General features: G+C 39.2%; 1 protein-coding gene across 5 annotated transcripts in view; it reads left to right on the plus strand.

Moving 5' to 3' along the window:
- The window catches only part of si:dkey-71h2.2 (low density lipoprotein receptor adapter protein 1), a 46,794-nt gene extending 27,484 nt beyond the window's left edge, over positions 1-19,310 (plus strand). For 3 of the 5 annotated variants that reach the window (XM_034206918.1, XM_034206923.1, XM_034206921.1), the window contains exons 4-9: positions 5,301-5,415; positions 6,094-6,166; positions 6,491-6,577; positions 8,849-8,970; positions 10,182-10,216; positions 14,192-17,386. In XM_034206918.1, the coding sequence (XP_034062809.1) occupies positions 5,301-5,415; positions 6,094-6,166; positions 6,491-6,577; positions 8,849-8,970; positions 10,182-10,216; positions 14,192-14,297 (538 nt within the window). In that variant the 3' untranslated portion in view covers positions 14,298-17,386. Of the gene's footprint in view, positions 1-5,300; positions 5,416-6,093; positions 6,167-6,490; positions 6,578-8,848; positions 8,971-10,181; positions 10,217-13,252; positions 13,282-14,191; positions 17,387-19,033 lie in introns of those variants that run through there. The other 2 variants (XM_034206920.1, XM_034206919.1) reach the window with 2 other exon arrangements.
- The last annotated feature ends 97 nt before the right edge of the window (positions 19,311-19,407 follow it).

Genomic DNA, 19,407 nt, shown 5'->3' on the forward strand with positions numbered 1-19,407 from the left:
GTCTTATTTTAGTTGCACATAATCCATTTATTGGCCAAGACAGCAAGTGAAGGGTGAAGGGAAGAGGAGACGTGTCAGCCTGTTTATGTGCATAACAAATAATGGAGTTAAATACAAAGTGTGTGTGTGTGTGTGTGTGTGTGTGTGTGTGTGTGTGTGTGTGTGTGTGTGTGTGTGTGTGTGTGTGTGTGTGTGTGTGTGTGTGTGTGTGTGTAAATTGTGTATTTGCACTCACTGGAAGCAGGGCTGTTTCCCTCAGGCGAAGCTTAGCGGGGGAAAGAAAACAGACAAGGAGGCATCGTGCCATAACATTGGAAAAAGGATCCTCGCAGCCATGACCCCCCCCCCCCCCACCTCATCCACCCACACGCATACCCTCACCCACCCACACACACAATGAAGTATCATCCTGTATCAGTGGCAACATTTTTAGTTTTTTTAGATCCCACTATTGAATTCAGCAGCCTTCACAGCCACTGGCAGCACATTTCACACTGCATTTACTTACTTACTTTGTAATATCAGACATTCAGATTGCTGTAGGTCTAAATTCTCTCAGGAAGAAAACGACACTAAACATTTGGTTTGTTTTAAAAAATAGGGGTGTTGAAATATACACTATGATGATATTTTATAAATGGCCTCTGGAGCTTAGATATACACAAGAAATGCTGATATTATAATCCAACATGTGCAGACATTTTTTGTTCATTTCCCCAGAACCATCCAGGAAAACACTTTTTTAAGTGACCGTGTATAATGATGTTCAACATCCTATAAATGTTATGATATATAACAAAGTTAGACACAAGAGCACGTACCAACTGGCTGAAACTGTTCTTTTTACTCAGACAACCGATCAGATTATAAATATAAAAAACAAGTGCCCTGTGTTTCTCATTTGTGACTTATTTGTGCAAAACTGTAGAAACCTGGTCAAATGTTTCGGTTTTGACAACTGATTTAATCATGCGGTTGTTGTTTTTTAGTCATAAATAATATTTTGAAATGTATGACATCTCCCAGAGAGAATAACACTGCGAGGTGTTGAGCTCCCATCGGGACTCTGTTTCTGCTTCATATTCTGACAGGAGCTCTCGGAGAGAGACCAGCATATCAAGCAGCAAAACCCACGGGTCAGAGCAGCTGTACCTGACACTCCACCTGTTAATGAGGCACACTGTTCTGACACATCCTCACATCTGAGAGATATGTCTGTCGGATCCCCCAATCAAAGTTCTCTCTAACATCTTACGATTTATTTTTCCCATTTTCGGTTTGTTTGAATCAGATTTGTTCAGCATTTGGAAAGATGTGCCTGCTTTCCTGCAGCAAAAGCAAAATGCTGTTTTCCATGAATGCACTTATGAAAAAGTTGAACAAAAGTAGCTCATTGTTGTGTTTCCCGGCATACCTGCTTCATTCAGTGTATATAGAGAATTTGAGGCTTTGATGTGTCGAGTTATATTCACGCTTTGTACTGTAAATATTTAAATATTTCGACTGATATTCCCTCACAAGCACCGGTGCTCCACACAGTGAGGAGATCAAAGGCATGCGGTCCACAGAGGCCCTTTGGAGATATGATGCTCACTGACAGCTCAGCTTCTGTTGTTCTAGCTTAGTGAAAAACTGTCAATTATTTATTTTTTTCAAGCTGAAGGCTTATTCTATGAATGTGATCCATTGTGTGGCAGTCATACATATTTTCCATTTGCCTCTTTTAATGTCTTAATAATGATTAAGAGACCTCCCACTCCATAGAAGTGCACTGTACTGTTAATGGAGGGAGCTTGTGTGTCTTTGCCAAAGAGATGAAATCTTAAATGTGTATTCACTCCAATGACAAATAACATTATTCACACATGGATGCTATGTTATAATGAAGATTCTTTTGTGTATTACCCATATTATATGATGATTCATAGTTGTGACATTCTTGCTGTTGGTAATAGATTCTTGCTGATAGTTATTTATCAGCCACTGTATATGCGCTGACCTATTTGCTCATTTTTGTTCGTTTACTGCTGAAATCTCGTCTTGAAAACATGTTGTTGACAATGGACAACATTTCTTGTTGAAATGCGTTTATAGAAGTCTCTTCCGAAGCTTCTCTGTATCTCTATAGATACTGCAGTATACGATAAGACAGAGGAGCGATGAGTTCAGGGCCCGGCTGTGTCGTCAGGGTAAAGTCCTGCTCTGACTGTCAACCTGTTTTAAGAATCTTTGGGGTGCCTTTTTTCAATTTAAATGTGCAGAACATGTTTGGGTAGGGACTGTTTTAAGAAGAGGTGTGATACATTACAACAACAATTCAAATCAGTGGCAACATGAAAGGCCTTTTCACAATATTTGCCACAGCCAGGGTGGTTATTTTCTTTGTCTTGGTTTGATGGTTAATTGACCGTTATTGAAGTCTTACAAAGAGAGAAATATTCTTGAACTTGGTTAAAGCATGGGCAAAGGGAATGACCCATTATATTAAGGAGCAGATCCGAAACATGGAGCGAATGTACACATTATGTTGCTTTGGAGTGCCCTTTTTCGTTTCTTCTATTTTATATAGTGTTCTAAAACCATTAAACATTCATTCGGTGTATGACAAGAACACTGCTTTACCATTACTACACTGATTAAAGGACTATTGATAGTACTGTAATACTACAGGATGCAATATTCTGTTGTATATAATGTATTACTTTTATAATCAATAATTTATATAGTTATTGATATAATTAAAATACCAACAATATGAAAAGAGAGCACACAGGGGAGGATGCATCTCTGTCAAGGCTTTCACAATTAAAGCCCACACTAATAAGTTCAGTTTGATCAAAATATTCTAGAAATAAAGTAGATATTATCTTATTAAGATGTTAACGAAGGTTATATTGAACACTGTGGTTCCATCACTACACTTGTTTTCCAAACTAAAATAGGGCAACCCTTTCAACTTTATCTCTACTCATTTTCCTGCAATTAATAAGGCCCAAATATAAGTTAAAGCACGGAGGGGGGTGAGGGGGGGGGATACAGAGCCGGGTGTCATGGGCATTGCAATGTGGGTCATGCATCAATGGTGCAAGCCAGCAAACAATCTGAGGAGGGAGATCCGAGCGCTGGTGATTTCATGCTTGTTGTTTGATGGAATAAATTACTTTATTTTTAGTGCCCCCGTTGAAATGGTGCAGCAAACGAGTGGCTGCCAGCTGCAAATCCCCTTTGTTTACGCTTTACAACAAGTAACTGTCATGATGGCGAATTACATAGAGATCCACACACCACTGAATCCTGTGGAGTAATCCCTCACTAATGATGATGACATGCCGTCTAATTGAGATGGGATGATTTGATCTGGGCTATTCAGAGATGAATAACGTACACAAGTAGAATTCTATACCTGGGTAATGAGAGTGAAAGGACCAAGTCTGGCCCTTGTGCTGCTTATGTTTCAGATATTTGTATTGAGAAGAAGCATACAAGTGTAAGCAATAGTACTGACTTCTTTGGGGTGGAAATCATGCTTCTCTTTTTCAACATAGAAGACAAACGGAACAGCCAACAAGAAATAATACAGAAAAAACATAGCATGACAGGAATACCATACTTAATGATAGACATAGTGGGAAAGAACATACAAAATAGTATATATAATACAAATAAATAAATAAACTTAAAGGGTGCAAATGAGCCCAGACTGCCCTTGTGCTGCTTATAATAGAAGATGTGTGTTTAATTATAATGGCCAAGGTTGCTACGGCTCATTTACACCCCCGATTGAAAGCATCACATGACACACTCTGCTGATTCAGGTAACAACCCCAGGAAGTCACACGCGGTGACTCAAAGTCGATTGCATTACTATTAGCCTGCAACAAAAAACAACTGAGGAACCATATCCATCGGTTTTGCACCCGTCGTAAACCGAGGTGTGGGTGGGGGAGCGAAATGGCTTGCTTGGCTCTGTCTAGATTGGTTTTAGATAACTATTGAAAATAAATGGCCATGGCTGTCACAGGATTTGCAGGCAATTGGATTTCTTCAAAAACAGATATTAGATCCAGAAGAGATTCAGTGTGACTGTGAGGGAATGAGATTTCAAAGCGCAATATAGCCGCAGTGGAGATCAATCCGCATTTCAAGACTTGGGATTTATTACAGACAAAAGAAACTCTTATATTTCATCAGAAGTTGCAATATATTGTATTTCTGCATCTGATGTCATGCGGTTTCACGTGCCTTTGTAGTATCAGGGATACTTTGCGCTTTGATTTGAGAGATTTCCATGTCTGGATTGGTATGGGAAATATTTGTATTTCAAGACTGTCCTTAGATTTATTTATTTATTGCAACTTATATCAATATTCCAATTGCTTGTATATAGACTATTCTCCACTATTTCTATTTTATTGTATTTACTTGCACTATTCTATCAGTTGTATGTGTTGCACTGTGGGAGGAGCCCGTGACCTAAGATTTTCATTGACTACATAACTACACTGTAGCTATGTACGAATGACAATACAAGCCTTGAATCTTTAAATAGTGCATTTCTGTTAATAAAAGTATCATGCTGGCAGAGTGCTTATGGTATTTAGAGCAGAAAACCAGTCCCAAAACCAAATATGGTCTGAGAATCCACTTCAAAGTCTGAAAAACTATGAAATGGGAACTGTGTAGGAACCCTGTCGAGTGGCTGATGTTCTTTTATTCATGTTTTGTATGCAGAATTTATAATAAAAAGCGACCATGAGTCAGAGTCAATTTTCCGTCTGAGTCTTTCATGGAAAACCTTAAATGTACAAAGCAAAAAATGTCAGTCGATTTTTGCATAATAACACACATTATCTGGACATATAAAGTAGTGAAAAGCCCAGTCAAAGCTTCAAGCCTCTCTCATGGTGGCACTGCTGCTCCTCCTCTGTTCCCAGCTGTGGGACTCCAGCAGCATCATATTCAAAAGCAGCGTATCTCATCCTGCAATCGGTTTGCTTATGCATATGGCAAGAGCAAAAAGCAAAGGTATGGCCTGGACCGACATGCAGTGCAGCTTACCTTGATGTACGAGGAGGGATTAAGAGTGCGAGCTAGCAGATGATACACTGCTCATGGTGTCCTTTGTTCTGCCTGTGTGTCCTGTGATTAAAAAGGATCTTTGTCTTATTCTTTCATTCATGTTATAAATTGGTTGCCGTTGGCTGCATTTGCTCATCTATAATCACGGATGCACTTATTTCAAGCGGGTTAATGGTGTTAGTGCATTTGAATAATGTTGTTTGTCTCTCTTTTTCTTGCAGAATCTCGTACTGCACAGCAGATAAAACTCAGGATAAAGTCTTCGCATATGTCTCTCAGAGTCAGTTCAACGAGACCCTGGAGTGCCATGCGTTTCTCTGCCAAAAGAAGAAGATTGTAAGTGTGCCACAGTTGTGAATTTGTTATAAATACCCGTTTGTATAAAGCTATGTTTAGCTTGATGTACAGAAAACTCTTGGGCTTAAGCAGGTCTTCAAATCTGATTATTTAAGGAATTAGTTTACAAGGTTCATTGGGTTTTGGGCAGCAGAGCATAAATGTAGCTAGTGTGTGGCTCCCTCTAGTGGCAGCACACCTTACAGCTCTTATACTGTTGGTCACACATATTTTGAGAAATTGATAAGATTAGAAATGGTTTTGTCGTAGTAATAGTTCAGCTTATTATAACAAATGGTTACTTCTTACGCAGATAAATCTATATATCACAGTAGATGGTTAAAATATCAGAGTAAAGATGTTATGGAAACATTTTCAGTGACACGTTATACTATGGTACCCATATGAACCATTTACTACATTAGTTTCGTATCAAACCCTTAATAAATGTCCTAGTAGTTGTGGTATGTGGTCATTCAGAATAATGCGTTAATATGTGTTTAACAAAGATTATATTAGATGTAATACTAATATGCTAGTATTTAGCAACTAATACATGGTTAATATTTGTACCGTTTTATTACAAAGCATTTTATTGAGTCCTAACTAATTATTACATTTTATATTTCGCTATTTTTGTCGCATTTACTCAGTTTTTTCCCCTTCTCTTGTCTCCAGGCTCAGGCTGTGACATTAACTGTAGCGCAGGCTTTTAAAGTAGCGCTTGATCTTTGGGAGATTGCTCAGGAAGGTGAGTTCACTGAACAGGAAGTAGTTACATTTTTACTTTATGTTTTAAGAAAAAATCATTCAATCAATGAAATGTTATTTATATAGCCCTGTGTCACAAAGTACGCATTTGTCTCAGAGGGCTTTACAATGTGTACAGCATACGACACCCTCTATCAGACCTTTGCTAACATATGAGTTGAGATCATCTTTCCTCATACGATTTCAATTAAGAATAATTGCTGACAACCAAAAGTTAAAATATGATCACATTTCATTTCTATCACATAGCTGGATCATCTTGTTTTCTTCAGGTCAAGTTTTAAGAAGTGTTTTCTGTCTGCAGACAAAAGCAAGAAGGCCAGGACTTGCTGTTCTTGTGCAGCCAGCAAAGGGCAGACGGAGACAGCAGGCCCTCAGTGTATTCCTTCTGGTACGTTCTCTTCATGTTTTCATTTCCCACTGGGCCTCTCTCTGTACATTACATCATTTTAACTGCAATAATGAAAAGGTTTCCTGAAGGTTAGGATTTAATTTCAGTGGCTTTCTATAAAGCATGGTTTCGTATTTGGGGAATAATCAACACACTATTTAATAGAGGGATTTGAGGGGAAAGTTTGGAAAAATACTGATTTGTTTTCTTTCAGAGTTTTAGATGAGAAAACACATGTTGGTTTATGACATCTAAAGCTAGAGCCAGTATGCAATTACCTTAGCTTAGCTTAGCTTAGCATAGAGATGTGTTGTTTTTACTGCAAACAATGCATGTAGCATTGAGGTAGAATTTCAATAAGGACTTGAACATATTGCTGGAAGGTAAACATACTTTCCAGAGGCAAATGTGTAAGTGGCACTCTTCCTCCCATTTCCCAAGTTTTTCTTTAACAACAACTCATACTCTCGTCATAGACATCCGTCCTCTGGAAAGCTAGCATATATTGTTACCAGTCAGAAAGGGTCAAGTCGAAGTGATAATGCTAACAGACACTACACAAGGTCAGCTCTACAGTAAGTGAGAAATAACCGGTGTGTGTTTCGAATTGAAAGTACTTATTGCCTGAGATCGCATGCTGTGGTTTTATTAAATGTGCCAAGTGCTAGGACTGTCTTAGGGAAGAAAGCTTTTAGATGTGCAGCTCCACTAACATGGAACAGTCTGCAAAAAGAATGGAAAATTACCAAGCTAGTACCACTACATGTTTTTAAAGCTCGGTTGGATGCTACAAAATCAGATGCTGTTGGTACCTGTACTTGTGGTTAGATATGTAAATTGTAATCCCTGTACATTTTGCTGTATGATGTCCTTTTGTTGTTCTGTTGTTTATGTCTTCTTGTGGAACCTACTGCTGCAGGTCTCCCTTGAAAAAGAGATCATTGATCTCAATGGGATTTTACCTGGATAAATAAAGGTTTTGAACCATTAACGTTAGCATACAAAAGATGCTGTTTAACAGATAAACTCATTACACATAACATTAGCATGTACTGTATGAAAATACTGCTGTTTCCCCAAAATATGTCTTCCAGTCTCTATCTGCCAGATGTGTTGGTGAAAACTGTTTATACAGGCAAAGCTTCACTCACAAATAACACCTGGCTCTTACCAGCTCTCAAGAGCCGACGGCTTCTTATCCACACTGAGCTTACTGGGAGGTATGCATATTGTGGCAATTGACAGCACTTTAAAGCAGAAAAACAACTCCACATATTGATCTCGTCATAGGCTTTCATTCAGGTTGGTGTTTCTACAGCTTTCTGCCTCCAATTGCTTTCCCATCATTCATCAATATGTTTGAGTGTTGCTCATTTGATTATAATATTGAATGTTATACAGACAGTCTTATTATTGGTTACATTTACTGCAGACTTTAGAATTGCTATCGGTAAGGCCAAGATGAATTGAGGTGTTGTAATTCCAGGAGATAAAGAAAAGGCAAGATGACTATCATCGATTTTTCCAATAAAAATAAACCATAACATATTGCCACTGAAATGAGAAGGCAATGAAATGCAGATCTAGAGTGAGAAAAGATCACATTTCTCGAGACTTAAGGCTTTTATAATCCTCGTAAACCCAACAGTATCTAGCAAACATGAATAAGTCAACGCTACTATAGTCTGTTGCATAGTGACTTTAAATTGACCTTGTGTGCAAACCACGACGAGTCATTTTTAGCACACATTTAACTTCCGTCAATCAATTCCCACATACACTTGGGATAATTCACCTAATGATCTGCCACTCACTACTCAGTCAGAGTAAACCTTAAGTACTTCCCTATGGCCGTGACATTTATAAGTCAAATGTCTCCCACTCCTGAAGGGGTCAAAGTGTCTGCAAATGAGACCTAATCATCCATTCAGTGTGTGGTTAGTTAAAGGCTGTCTGTCCAGCTCAATTAAAAGTAGCTCCACTTCCAGTAGCCCGAGGACAGAGAGAAAATGTGATGTGAAGCCTTAAGGATCACAGGAGTAGGTCGAGACAGAAAGACGTATGAACGTTTTTCAGACTGTTTTAAATTCTGCCTGTTGCAGAGGAAGCTGTGAGCACCACAGGCTGGATCTGATGTTTACCTGCAGAGTTAAAGAGACGGAACAAGCTGACAAGCGTCTTCTTCTTCTCTCTCTGCTGTATGTGTCCCGTCCCTTTCCCCTCTCATCTGTCCCCCTCTGTCTCACCTGTCCCCCTGACCCTCGGATCCAGAGCAACACAAGCCACTTGTGATGGAGGAGAAGCTCCGGAGGCCCTTCTTCTCCGCGTCACTCAGCTCGCCCTCGCCTCGCAGTAACCCGACTCGAAGACGACCAATCAAACACGACTCTTGGGTAGGTCTCACCAAAACTGCTGATTGTGCCGAAAGCAGAGATTAAATCAGTTTGTATGGTTAGGTTGGATGTTATCCAACTTCTTGTTACATGATAACAAGTCCAAGACAACAACTCAAGATGTTTAACCAACACTAGTACTGGCATTTTCCTGAGTTTTAAACCTATATAGCTCACTGCATAAAACTAATTTAGTATGGTTTTTAATTTGATAGCTTCCATGATAAAACGTACCTTGATTTTGAGGCAGTTTCCTTGCTTCTGAATTCCCTTTTCCGAGACATCTAAGCAAAAAAACAACAAAAAATATCAACATTTAACAGTTAATTATGACAGATGACTCGATCAGAATAAAGATGGTTCTGCCCACACAGTTTGGAAATACAGTCTGTTTGCAAAAATGCCCTATACATTAGGCCAGTACAGTGATATACGTCACCTTAGCATTATACTGTATCAATGCCATGTTGTGTACATGAATTATTCCAACTCATTGATACATGTGATGGACTGACATTGATACAATGAACTTGTCTAAGGGTGCTTAGCTGTGGACTATGAACTAATTCTTCCACAACGTTTCTTATCCTTAAAAATGGGACTGTTTTAAGTAGATAAGTTAGCAACAATCAGAGCGTAAAGGTAATGTGTAAATCATTTGAAATCGTCATGCTACAGAAGCTGCCAGTTTTTGTTTACTTGCATTTTCTGAACACTAGGTGGCAGCATATTCATGATGATGTCTCTGCAGGCTGATCTCATGCAGTCTAACATATTTGCCTCACCCAACTTTATTCTAATACTCTCCTCTCTAGTGTTGTGCTTTTTTATAATTCCTTCATGTTTGCATTGCTTCTGGTTATAATGAATATCATTTCAAGTCCTAATTTGACAGTTATATTTATTTTATCATAAGAAAATGAATCGCTTTTAAATAGGTTTGATCACTTGCTTACAGAGAACCAAAAATCTATCCCTTCCAAATGTTTCCAGACTTTCCCCGTATGTAAAGTCATGCAATATTGCCATACAGTCACGGTGATTGTAACATAAGAAAACATGAAACATCTGAAATATGCAATATTTAATTATTTAGCTCTTAATTAGTGTGGAAATCAGAGGAAATGAGTTGTGACAGCAGCTGACTCAGCAGGATTGTCATTTGAAGTAATGTATGTGTTTATTGATTGTTATTGTTCATGTCCCAACAGGATGTTGACGATGGACTCGATGATCCGTTTTCAAGGTAACCTTATTCATAATACTTAGAGTCAACAGAGCACTGAGGGATATATTATTTTATTTAGGAAAGGAGACGGGATTGTTCTCGAGCAACAAATACTCCCCGGAAAACCAAATGTATGAAACCATTGTTATGTTGATTTAAGTTCCGAACATCACCTCTTTATACTGTGGAGCTATTTTAAAGGATGACGGTTGCATTGAGGGTGACTGTCAGCTGTCAGTCACCTTTCGGACTCTTTTGAATAAGAAAACCTTCAAGTGACACGTTGACTGACATGTATAAACACACGGAAAGGCAACACACATGCAACAGTCTAATTTTCACAGGTAACTCCTTACAAAAAGAGGCATTGCATCTATGTCAATGAGTAGACGTAGAAAGAATAAGTATTTTAAATAGATTGGTGTTTGATACATATGTTACGACTCGAGATTGACTGGTGAGGTGTTGAACATGATGTCAGTTTTGAGGCATTTGGTAAGATTTTATAAAATGAACCTATAGAAATGATCTGCTGTAAGCAAGACGGGTCAAAACTCAACACCTGTACTTATTTGTTGTGTCTTAAATCAGAGCTGAATAAAAGCAAGGCAGTTTCAGAGCTAAGCAGCTGTCAGCTCTAAGTGAATCGAAATAAATGATCATTTCAAGTAGTTGGAGATAACTTGATCCACTACCTTGGAAGTGTTACGTTGAAGCATCTCAATAAAACAGCCTGACTCCTGCAACTCTGTAAGCCATTAACTTTACTGCAAATCATTACAAGCATTAATTGAGGGCAGTTAATTTGTTTGATTAGCTTTGATACCGTATTATAAATAACTGCACAACAATGCCTGTGAATAGACTATTGTTGGCTCTGTCACACACACACTCAGGAGCACGGAGACTGAAGCCAGGAAGGGCGCTCCACAGTGCACCAGCATTTCATCTCTGAACAAAGATTACAATGCCACACCTTTGTTGTACTTTCTTTGAGAGTGTGGCGGTCTGTGAAATTGCAGTGAGACGCCTGCAGAGAGACTAAAATGTGAAATTTGAGTCTCGGTGAGTGTAGCCCAGAAAACACTGTGAACATGATATGATTTAACACTTCATCATGCATGTAGTCCCTGTGACATACATGGTATAATGTGCCTCAAAAATGGTTTGAAACCAGCCAAACGGGTCAGTGGTATCTGAGCCCTCGGCATAGATTTTCATATCCTGATATAACCAGCTGATCTGTGTGTATGTGTCCTGCAGTACTGTATTATCACTACATACAAAAAAGAGCAGCAAAGGGATGGTGCCTCACACTTTAAAGGGATTGCAACTCATTAAATGGTGTTGCCTGCGGCTAAAAGATGTGTTTGCTGTGTTAAAGCATGCAACACTTGAAGCCAAATGGGTAAATATTATATACAGAAGTGAATGTAGAAGCTGTCTGCGTGTGGAAGGAGATCAAAAGAGGAAGGCAGGTCATCCCCGAGGCTTTTCTCAGCAGAGAGGAGGAAATACTGACCTCGAGTGTGGATGTCAAATTTAGGGAGGTGGAACACTTAGATCTTAATCTGACATCCTAGAGAGGAAGCGGTTTTTTGGGCAGTGTTAGAGCAGACCTCCTCTGCAGAGGTCAGCGAGGAGGTCAGGCTCTGCTGTGGCGGGGCACAAAAGGAGGATAAGATCTGACCTGAGAGCTGGAGGACTGTGGGTCACGTGGAGCTGTCAGGGCTGTCGCACATCCTCAGTGTTGCTGTGATGTGACTTTAGGAGTAGATTGGCACAGAAGGGTTGTTGGTACCCTGTCTCGAGGAACCTTAAGGAGCCTTGACAGATGTGCGTCCTGCCCTGTGTGCTCTCTCTGAATTTCGAGAATTGTTTGTTAACTTTCAGGGATCACTTTTGTATGTACTGTCATGGTTTCAATGCACCTCATTTTATGTGCATCATCAACGTGTGTGGCAAAAATCCCAAAAGAGATTTTACACTTGGCTCAGGTGGAGAAGTTGGCGATTTGATAACAGCAAATTGTGCCAAGGAAATAGATTAGGAAACAGATTTAACAAACCATTGATCATGCATTTTGAAGAGATGAACACATAATGGCCTCATCTCTCCACAAACATCTACTGCCTCACATTAATACATAGAAACAAACCATTTCAGCGTTTGACGGTTGACTTTTCTACAGTACATCTGCATCTACAACTGATTGGTTCCCAACTGTTCTGACATGTTAAGAGCTTTGTGTAGCTTATAACATTAAACAATCCCAATAGGAGTTGGCACACATTGGATAATATACAAATACTTGTTTTGTTATCCTTAAGGTTTGGTGTGTTGGCTATCTCTCCTGTGTATAAAACCACCATCACATGACATATTGAGCCACTTTCTTACTTACATCTGAATCTGTGAATAGAAAATGGCATTAAGGGTTAATTGGTTGATCTGTGGTTTCCATTCCACTTAAATGTCTTTATTCCAAGTAGCAGCACAGTCAAAGGGTCGCATGCAGTCTTCTACTGATGCAGCCCTACCAACCTCAGAAGAAGCATTGAATGATTAGCTCCAGAACAGGTCAGGGTTTAGGCCTCTGTGAAAAGAAATCCAATTGATAGAATAGTATATAGTTATTCAAGTGAAGCCTCGTTGCTTATAACCAGAGCAATGTGTCTTGACACCAGCTTCAGTTCAAATGGGTTTATTAAATGGTTTCATTTGTATTTGAGATTTTTTAAATTAATAGTGACCTTGGAGTTAAATGAGCAGCAGTTGGCTTGGTACTGATGTAGCTAAATATTTTTGACCTCATCAAAATGAGGTTCTTTTTTATTGCTGTTACAATTTTAAGTTTTTCTGAGTGTGTCTTTAAAATGATGTATGGTTTTGCCTTTGCATCACATGGCGTGCACGTTAACATGAGGTAGTGTCGCTGTCCGTTCTGTAAACTGTATCTAGTTCAAACTGCATACATTCTCAGCATTTCTACATATATTACCCTTTGCTATTGACTCGCATAGTCATGGTTTTCTTTTTCTACCTGGCATGCAGCAACATGGAAGTAGAGGAGATGGACACCGGTAAGTGACGGCATGTGACTTATATGCTCGGTACTGCATGTTGCCTTTCATGTAGAATACCCCTCATTTCTGCACAGGACTCTTCCACTTTTGCTCTGTACAAACATTAGTATTAAGCACATCATTCAATCAGTAGCTCTCATCTTACAAGGTCACTGTGATGTCAAGCATTCTTGTGTGATATGTTGAAAACGAAAAAACAGATACCAGTTTCCCTGTGAAATTGGCGAGTTTTTGAGAAACAAACAAGCAGCTAGCCCTCGTCTTATTAATGAAGGAGACCACCGTTTTTATTTTTGGTTAACTTGAAACTCATTATTCTTGAAGTCACTGATAATTGAGAAAAAATGTCTTTCTCGCTTCGGGTTTGCCTTTGTCTGTTCAATTATTGCACACAAATTCATAAAAGCTTTTCAAATATGAAAACTGTATACACTTAACTCTTCTCTCACACTATCATTAGCCAAACTACGTTGATTAGTGCAAAGCAGACTGGAGTTTTCCCTGAAATAAGCAAAAGTACTAAATCCTGAATCAATTATGAGTCCTGACATCAAATTAGATTCACAACCTAAAGACAGATATTTCAATTTTAGAATCTTGTGTTTTTTTTCTTGAAAATAAGTGATTAAGAGTTATCCATACCTTAGTTCAACATTTTGTCTTAGCATTTATTTTTTCCATCAGAAACAGAAATCCTCTCATGGCTCTGTATGTTTGCCCTCCCGCTCCTTCCCGCTCCTTCCCGCTCCTTCCCGCTCCTTCCCTGTCATTCCCGTCATTTTACATCGTATCCCTTCTTCTCTCCGTTTTTAACCTCTGCTTATCCGGTCAACCCTCATGACAAATAAATATTCACTGCCTCTGACCTCTGTGGCAATCTTTTCTTCTGTCTTTCCGTCTCTGTCAGACTGGCCGAGTCCTGCTCCCAACTCATCTCTGACCATGCAGATCTGAGTCCCTGGGAAGTCTACAACCACAATTTGTTAACCATCTGCCACAATGAGTTTGAATAACTGGCAAAAGCTGCCCAATGTACAGCACCACCGAAAAATGACAGTGAATTCAGACCCCCCAGGCCTGGAGACCAACAACAAACCCCAAACAGACAAAACCATATCACGCATTGATTTCCTCTGGCTGCTGCAGAGAGGGCAGAATGGATACCTTGATATTAGAAACTGCTCTGAATGTATGTGTGCCAGTACACACTCCACTCGGACATATTCAGCCATACTCTAACTGCTATGACAGGCACAACGTGCAACACAGCACTGCAAGATGAGTCATCACACAGACGGAAGAGACCAACAAGTCTCTTTATATTCCAAATATGTAAAAACCAACAAAAACGATGTGTACATACAATGAGACTGTCACCTCTTTCTGAAATGTGAAATGTCATGTAAAGACAAAGAAGCATCTACAGTAGGATCCACCTTGGAAATTACCATATTTGAAAGAAGCATACATGTGATGTTTAGAGAATGGGGTACAGTGTTTATTGCCAACAAATCCCAATTTAAATGTTTATTTTAAGGCCCAAAAGTCCCTAAATAAGTACTGCCTACTTTCTGTATCTAATGACGTTAACCTCATCTCTTGGCTTTCTTGATTTAGTTTGTTATGCAGCAGGTGATCCGGTGGGGGTTACCTCAAATAATAAAAACAATATCAAACAATAGAAATATTAATGATCTTACGACAGCATTCCTTTTCATGTTTTCATCCACCAGGTGCCCAAAACAGGAATTGGGTATTTTGATAACAAAGCGAACAATCACCATGGAAACTGAGTAACTTAATCTGCTGAAGAAGGCCATGAGATGTTGATAAAAGCTTTGGAAGCTCAGGAGTGAAGCTTCAAACTCAAGCAAACAAATAAACCAAATTCAGATAAAAATGTGAGCAGCAGAGATTTTCTCACATGCACTCTCTTTTATCGGACAAGCTCCAATAACAATGGATTCTACATTTCCCATAAACCCATTGACAACTTAAAGGAATATTTTATTAGACATCCACATATTCCACTGATTTGTGAACATAACAAAGTAGATAACTGATTACATATTATGACATCAGGTTACTTTTGCAGTATATTAAACCACACGACACAACATACAGTATCCACAGACTCGGCTATTCATAACAAGCAAGCTATACTGCCATGCCCCTCTTAGAGAACCACATCTTTGTCTGATTTAGAAATATTAAATACATTTAAAAAATACACATAGGATGACCCTCCTTTTGTGAGAAATGTGTATGATTCAGTAATCAAATTGAGTAACCCTTGTGCTGCTTTATGTGAACAATGTTAATAGATAGTGTTTGCAAATATCACAATCGTGTTCCACTCAAATCAACGGCAGACCTGTCTCACAGAAACCGACTGACATTCCTCTAACACTCTACTTCAATGCTGTCTTATATGAATATGACTTTTATAATGTAATGAATAGTTTACAATACATTACATCAGTCATTTGCCACTGTACATAAAGATGGTGTTACAGAATAGCGATGATTGGAGGTTCTGAGGACGAGTGTATGGCGAGGCCAACTATTTACTAGAGTAAAGAAACATATTTCCATATGCTGTATTTTTTCAATGTCAGAGTAATTTATGTAAGCATATTGTATCATCACAAAGGAAGTAGGATGAATAGATTCAGGGCTTCACACATGTTGTTTTCAAAAGGTAATTATCACTCTTGTTGTTGCTTGTATGTTTTGCATTAGATTAGACAATTTATACAAATGTAATCACATGTTTCTTTTTATCACTGCAGGAATATTTTTTAAATATAGTCCTTCTCTCAAAGTAATCACCTGTTGCATTGATCGGCACAGTTCACATCTGCCTCTGTTCGCTGTAATCTGTGCCACACGACACGTCTTTGTCCCTAACCTCATCATAGAACAATTATTGCCCTCCTTAGACGCGGCAAATTATTTGTATCCGCTGCTTGGATGACGTTTTGCTGTCGTGAGGATATTATATTGTGCCCCAGCCTGGCTGAAGTGGTCCTTCTCTCTGTATTCAGGGCATCATCACTGTTGTCATGACACCCGCTACAGAATAATTGGATGGCTTATCAGGTTACGCCATGAAGCTTAATTGCATTGTTTCATTCCTGACTGGCTGAAATGCAGCCTCCAATGTATCTTTAAAAAAACAAAACTCCATCCCATATGATAAATAACCTCAGTAGTGACTAAAAAATGCAGCATCGTTATTTCACCTTACAGTTGAACATTTTCCTCTGGAGTGGAAGTGATTTTCCCAACATTTCCCCACCGTTTCAGCTCCGTCATTGACTTCACTCATTGATTAACTGTTTCAGTTTCTGCTGATTCAGTGCTTTGGAGTGATATTCAGAGATGGGCTGTTGTCCAGCACCCTTCGGACACGGAATTGGTTTCCAATAACGACATAAAACAGTACAAGTTTTGAGAAAAAATGCTTAATTAGCCAATGCAGAGACCTTTGTTGTAACTATTGAATATACCCAGTCATTTTGATTGACTTTAAAACAAAGAAAGAAGTATAAAATGATTTTACTTTGAAGCGAAGTCCCTTTGGGCTTTTTCTTTAAGTAGATTCATCTCTATAAATTGTATTTTGGCAAAACTTGATCTGCCTGATTTAAGAGCTTTATTTCCTGTGTCTAGGATTCTGTAGCTCACGTATCCCCTGTGAATCTTGAATGGATGCGGTGCTCTGGCACAGCCGAGCACTTTCCATGCGTGATGGGAGGAGGGGAGGTATCACATGCCAATTTGAGTCGGGGGTGCTCTGAATACAGATCGGTCCGCGAGGGTTTGAGGTCAGAAAACATTTGAGGCTTTCAGAGTTTTTCAGATAAGCTATTGTTGCCCAAAATAAGCATGATGTTTACAAGATGGGTTTACTTTTCAAATATGGTGCTTATTTTCTATCTATGCAATTAGTGGGTTTCTAACACTGTTGTGATCATAATAGCAATTTGTGTATAAACCACAAGCAGTTGATCTAAACTGTGTAAAAAAGGTGTACAGCATTTGGAAACTGTTATGGTTTGTTACATATTTATGCATAATAAAATACTTTGTACAAACATTTAATAGCACTTATTTTTCTTATTGAATTAGACCATGAGTTTTGTTAAACTCTAAGCTTTTACTGTCATACCCAGTATAATTGCATGTATACACGTTGTCTTTCAGCACAATATAATGAGAAGTAACACATATCAACAAATAATCTTCAAGAAGAGCCAATTAAACCACAACAGCCCGCTGTGAAGACAAGCACTTTATTTATCCCGGCCCTTCTGCTGATCATTTCAGTAAACATTAGGCAAGGCAAGTTTATTTATATAGCACCTTTCAGTACGCGGCAATTCAAAGTGCTTTACAAAATAAAATAAAAAACATTTAAGAATAATTACAGTAAAAACACATTATATAACGGCATTTTACAACAGGCATTCAAAATGCAAAGATAATAAGATAAACACAACAGTTATACAATACATGAATAAAAAGCAAACTGCAGTGTGAATATGAGCAGTTCAATTAAAAGCAGTGGCAAAAAGACATGTTTTCAGTCTCGATTTGAAAATAGTAAGAGTTTCTGCGGACGTGCATGATTCAGGAAGTTTGTTCCAGATTGTCGGGGCATAATAGCTAAACGCTGCTTTTTCATGTTAAAGACATTTTTTGTAGTGTAATTTACTTAATCTTTTCTGATGTGCTTTTTTCTTACAAGGCACTCTGCAGTTAAAAACATTACAAGCAGAGTTCCAGCTATTCTCTATTATCCATCCATCTTCTCCCGCTTATCCGGTCGGGTCGCGGGGGTAGCAGTTCCAGCAGTTCCAGCAGTTCCAGCAGAGAGCCCCAAACTTTCTTTTCCCTGGCGACATCAACCAGCTCTGACTGGGGGATCCCAAGGCGCTCCCAGGCCAGCGAAGAGATATAATCCCTCCACCTGGTCCTAGGTCTACCCCTTGGTCTCTTCCCAGCTGGACGTGCCTGGAACACCTCCCTAGGGAGGCGCCCAGGTGGCATCCTAACTAGGTGCCCGAACCACCTCAACTGGCTCCTTTCGACGCGAAGGAGGAGCGGCTCAACTCCGAGTCCCTCCCTGATGACCGAACTTCTCACCTTATCCCTAAGGGAGACACCAGCCACCCTGCGGAGAAAACCCATCTCGGCCGCTTGTATCCGCGATCTCGTTTCTTTCGGTCATGACCCATCCTTCATGACCATAGGTGAGGGTAGGAACGAAAATGGCCCGGTAGACAGAGAGCTTTGCCTTCTGGCTCAGATCCCTTTTCGTCACAACGGTGCGGTAAAGCGATTCTCTATTATCTTCTCTGATATTGTTCATAATTCAACAGATTCTATTTCAGGAGTTTTAACGTTGGGGCTGATATGAACGGTAAGTCAACTGGTTTCTGTAACAATGTCTAATTTGTCCGTGGTGTCCTGGGACCGGCGAAGGAACATTTACTATTCATAACTGTGTCATTAATTGCTAATTGGCTACCATTTTGCAATGACTAATTCTCTACCGATAAGGTGTTCCACACTGCTCTAATGGCTTCATTCACTCTAATGGTTGTAGCGTTTGACCTTCAACAAACCTTTAACCTCTGAATAACCCAGGAATCATTATCAGTAATAGGTTGTTTTTAAAGTGAATTTCAAAACGTGTCTTGCTTGTATTCTCATGTCAGGCTTTCTTGTTCTCCTTTATAAGGTCGAAGCAAGATTCACATGGAGGGCAGAGAGGCTGCTTACAGTATATTTCTGCACAGGGACCAGTGCAGTACAGTAATGAAAGTAGACTCCTGTGACAAACCTATATTTATAAATCAATTTATTTATAGATGCAGTATATTCTTCCGTCTCTGAATAACATCTATATAAAGCTTATCTCAGCCACAACAACAGCCCATAAATCACCTGAGCAAACTAATGGGAAGAAGACTGCAGCGCTGCACTGAGACAAAGTTGAGGGAGGAGAATGGGAGGGTGTCGAATATTAGCTATTAATCCCCCGCAAGGCTGTAATCACTTTCTATTTTAGTTTGAGCTGTATTCTTAGGTACTTCTTTCTAATTGCATTTATGA

The sequence above is a fragment of the Gymnodraco acuticeps genome, unplaced genomic scaffold, assembly GCF_902827175.1.
Source record: "Gymnodraco acuticeps unplaced genomic scaffold, fGymAcu1.1, whole genome shotgun sequence".
Taxonomy (NCBI): domain Eukaryota; kingdom Metazoa; phylum Chordata; class Actinopteri; order Perciformes; family Bathydraconidae; genus Gymnodraco; species Gymnodraco acuticeps.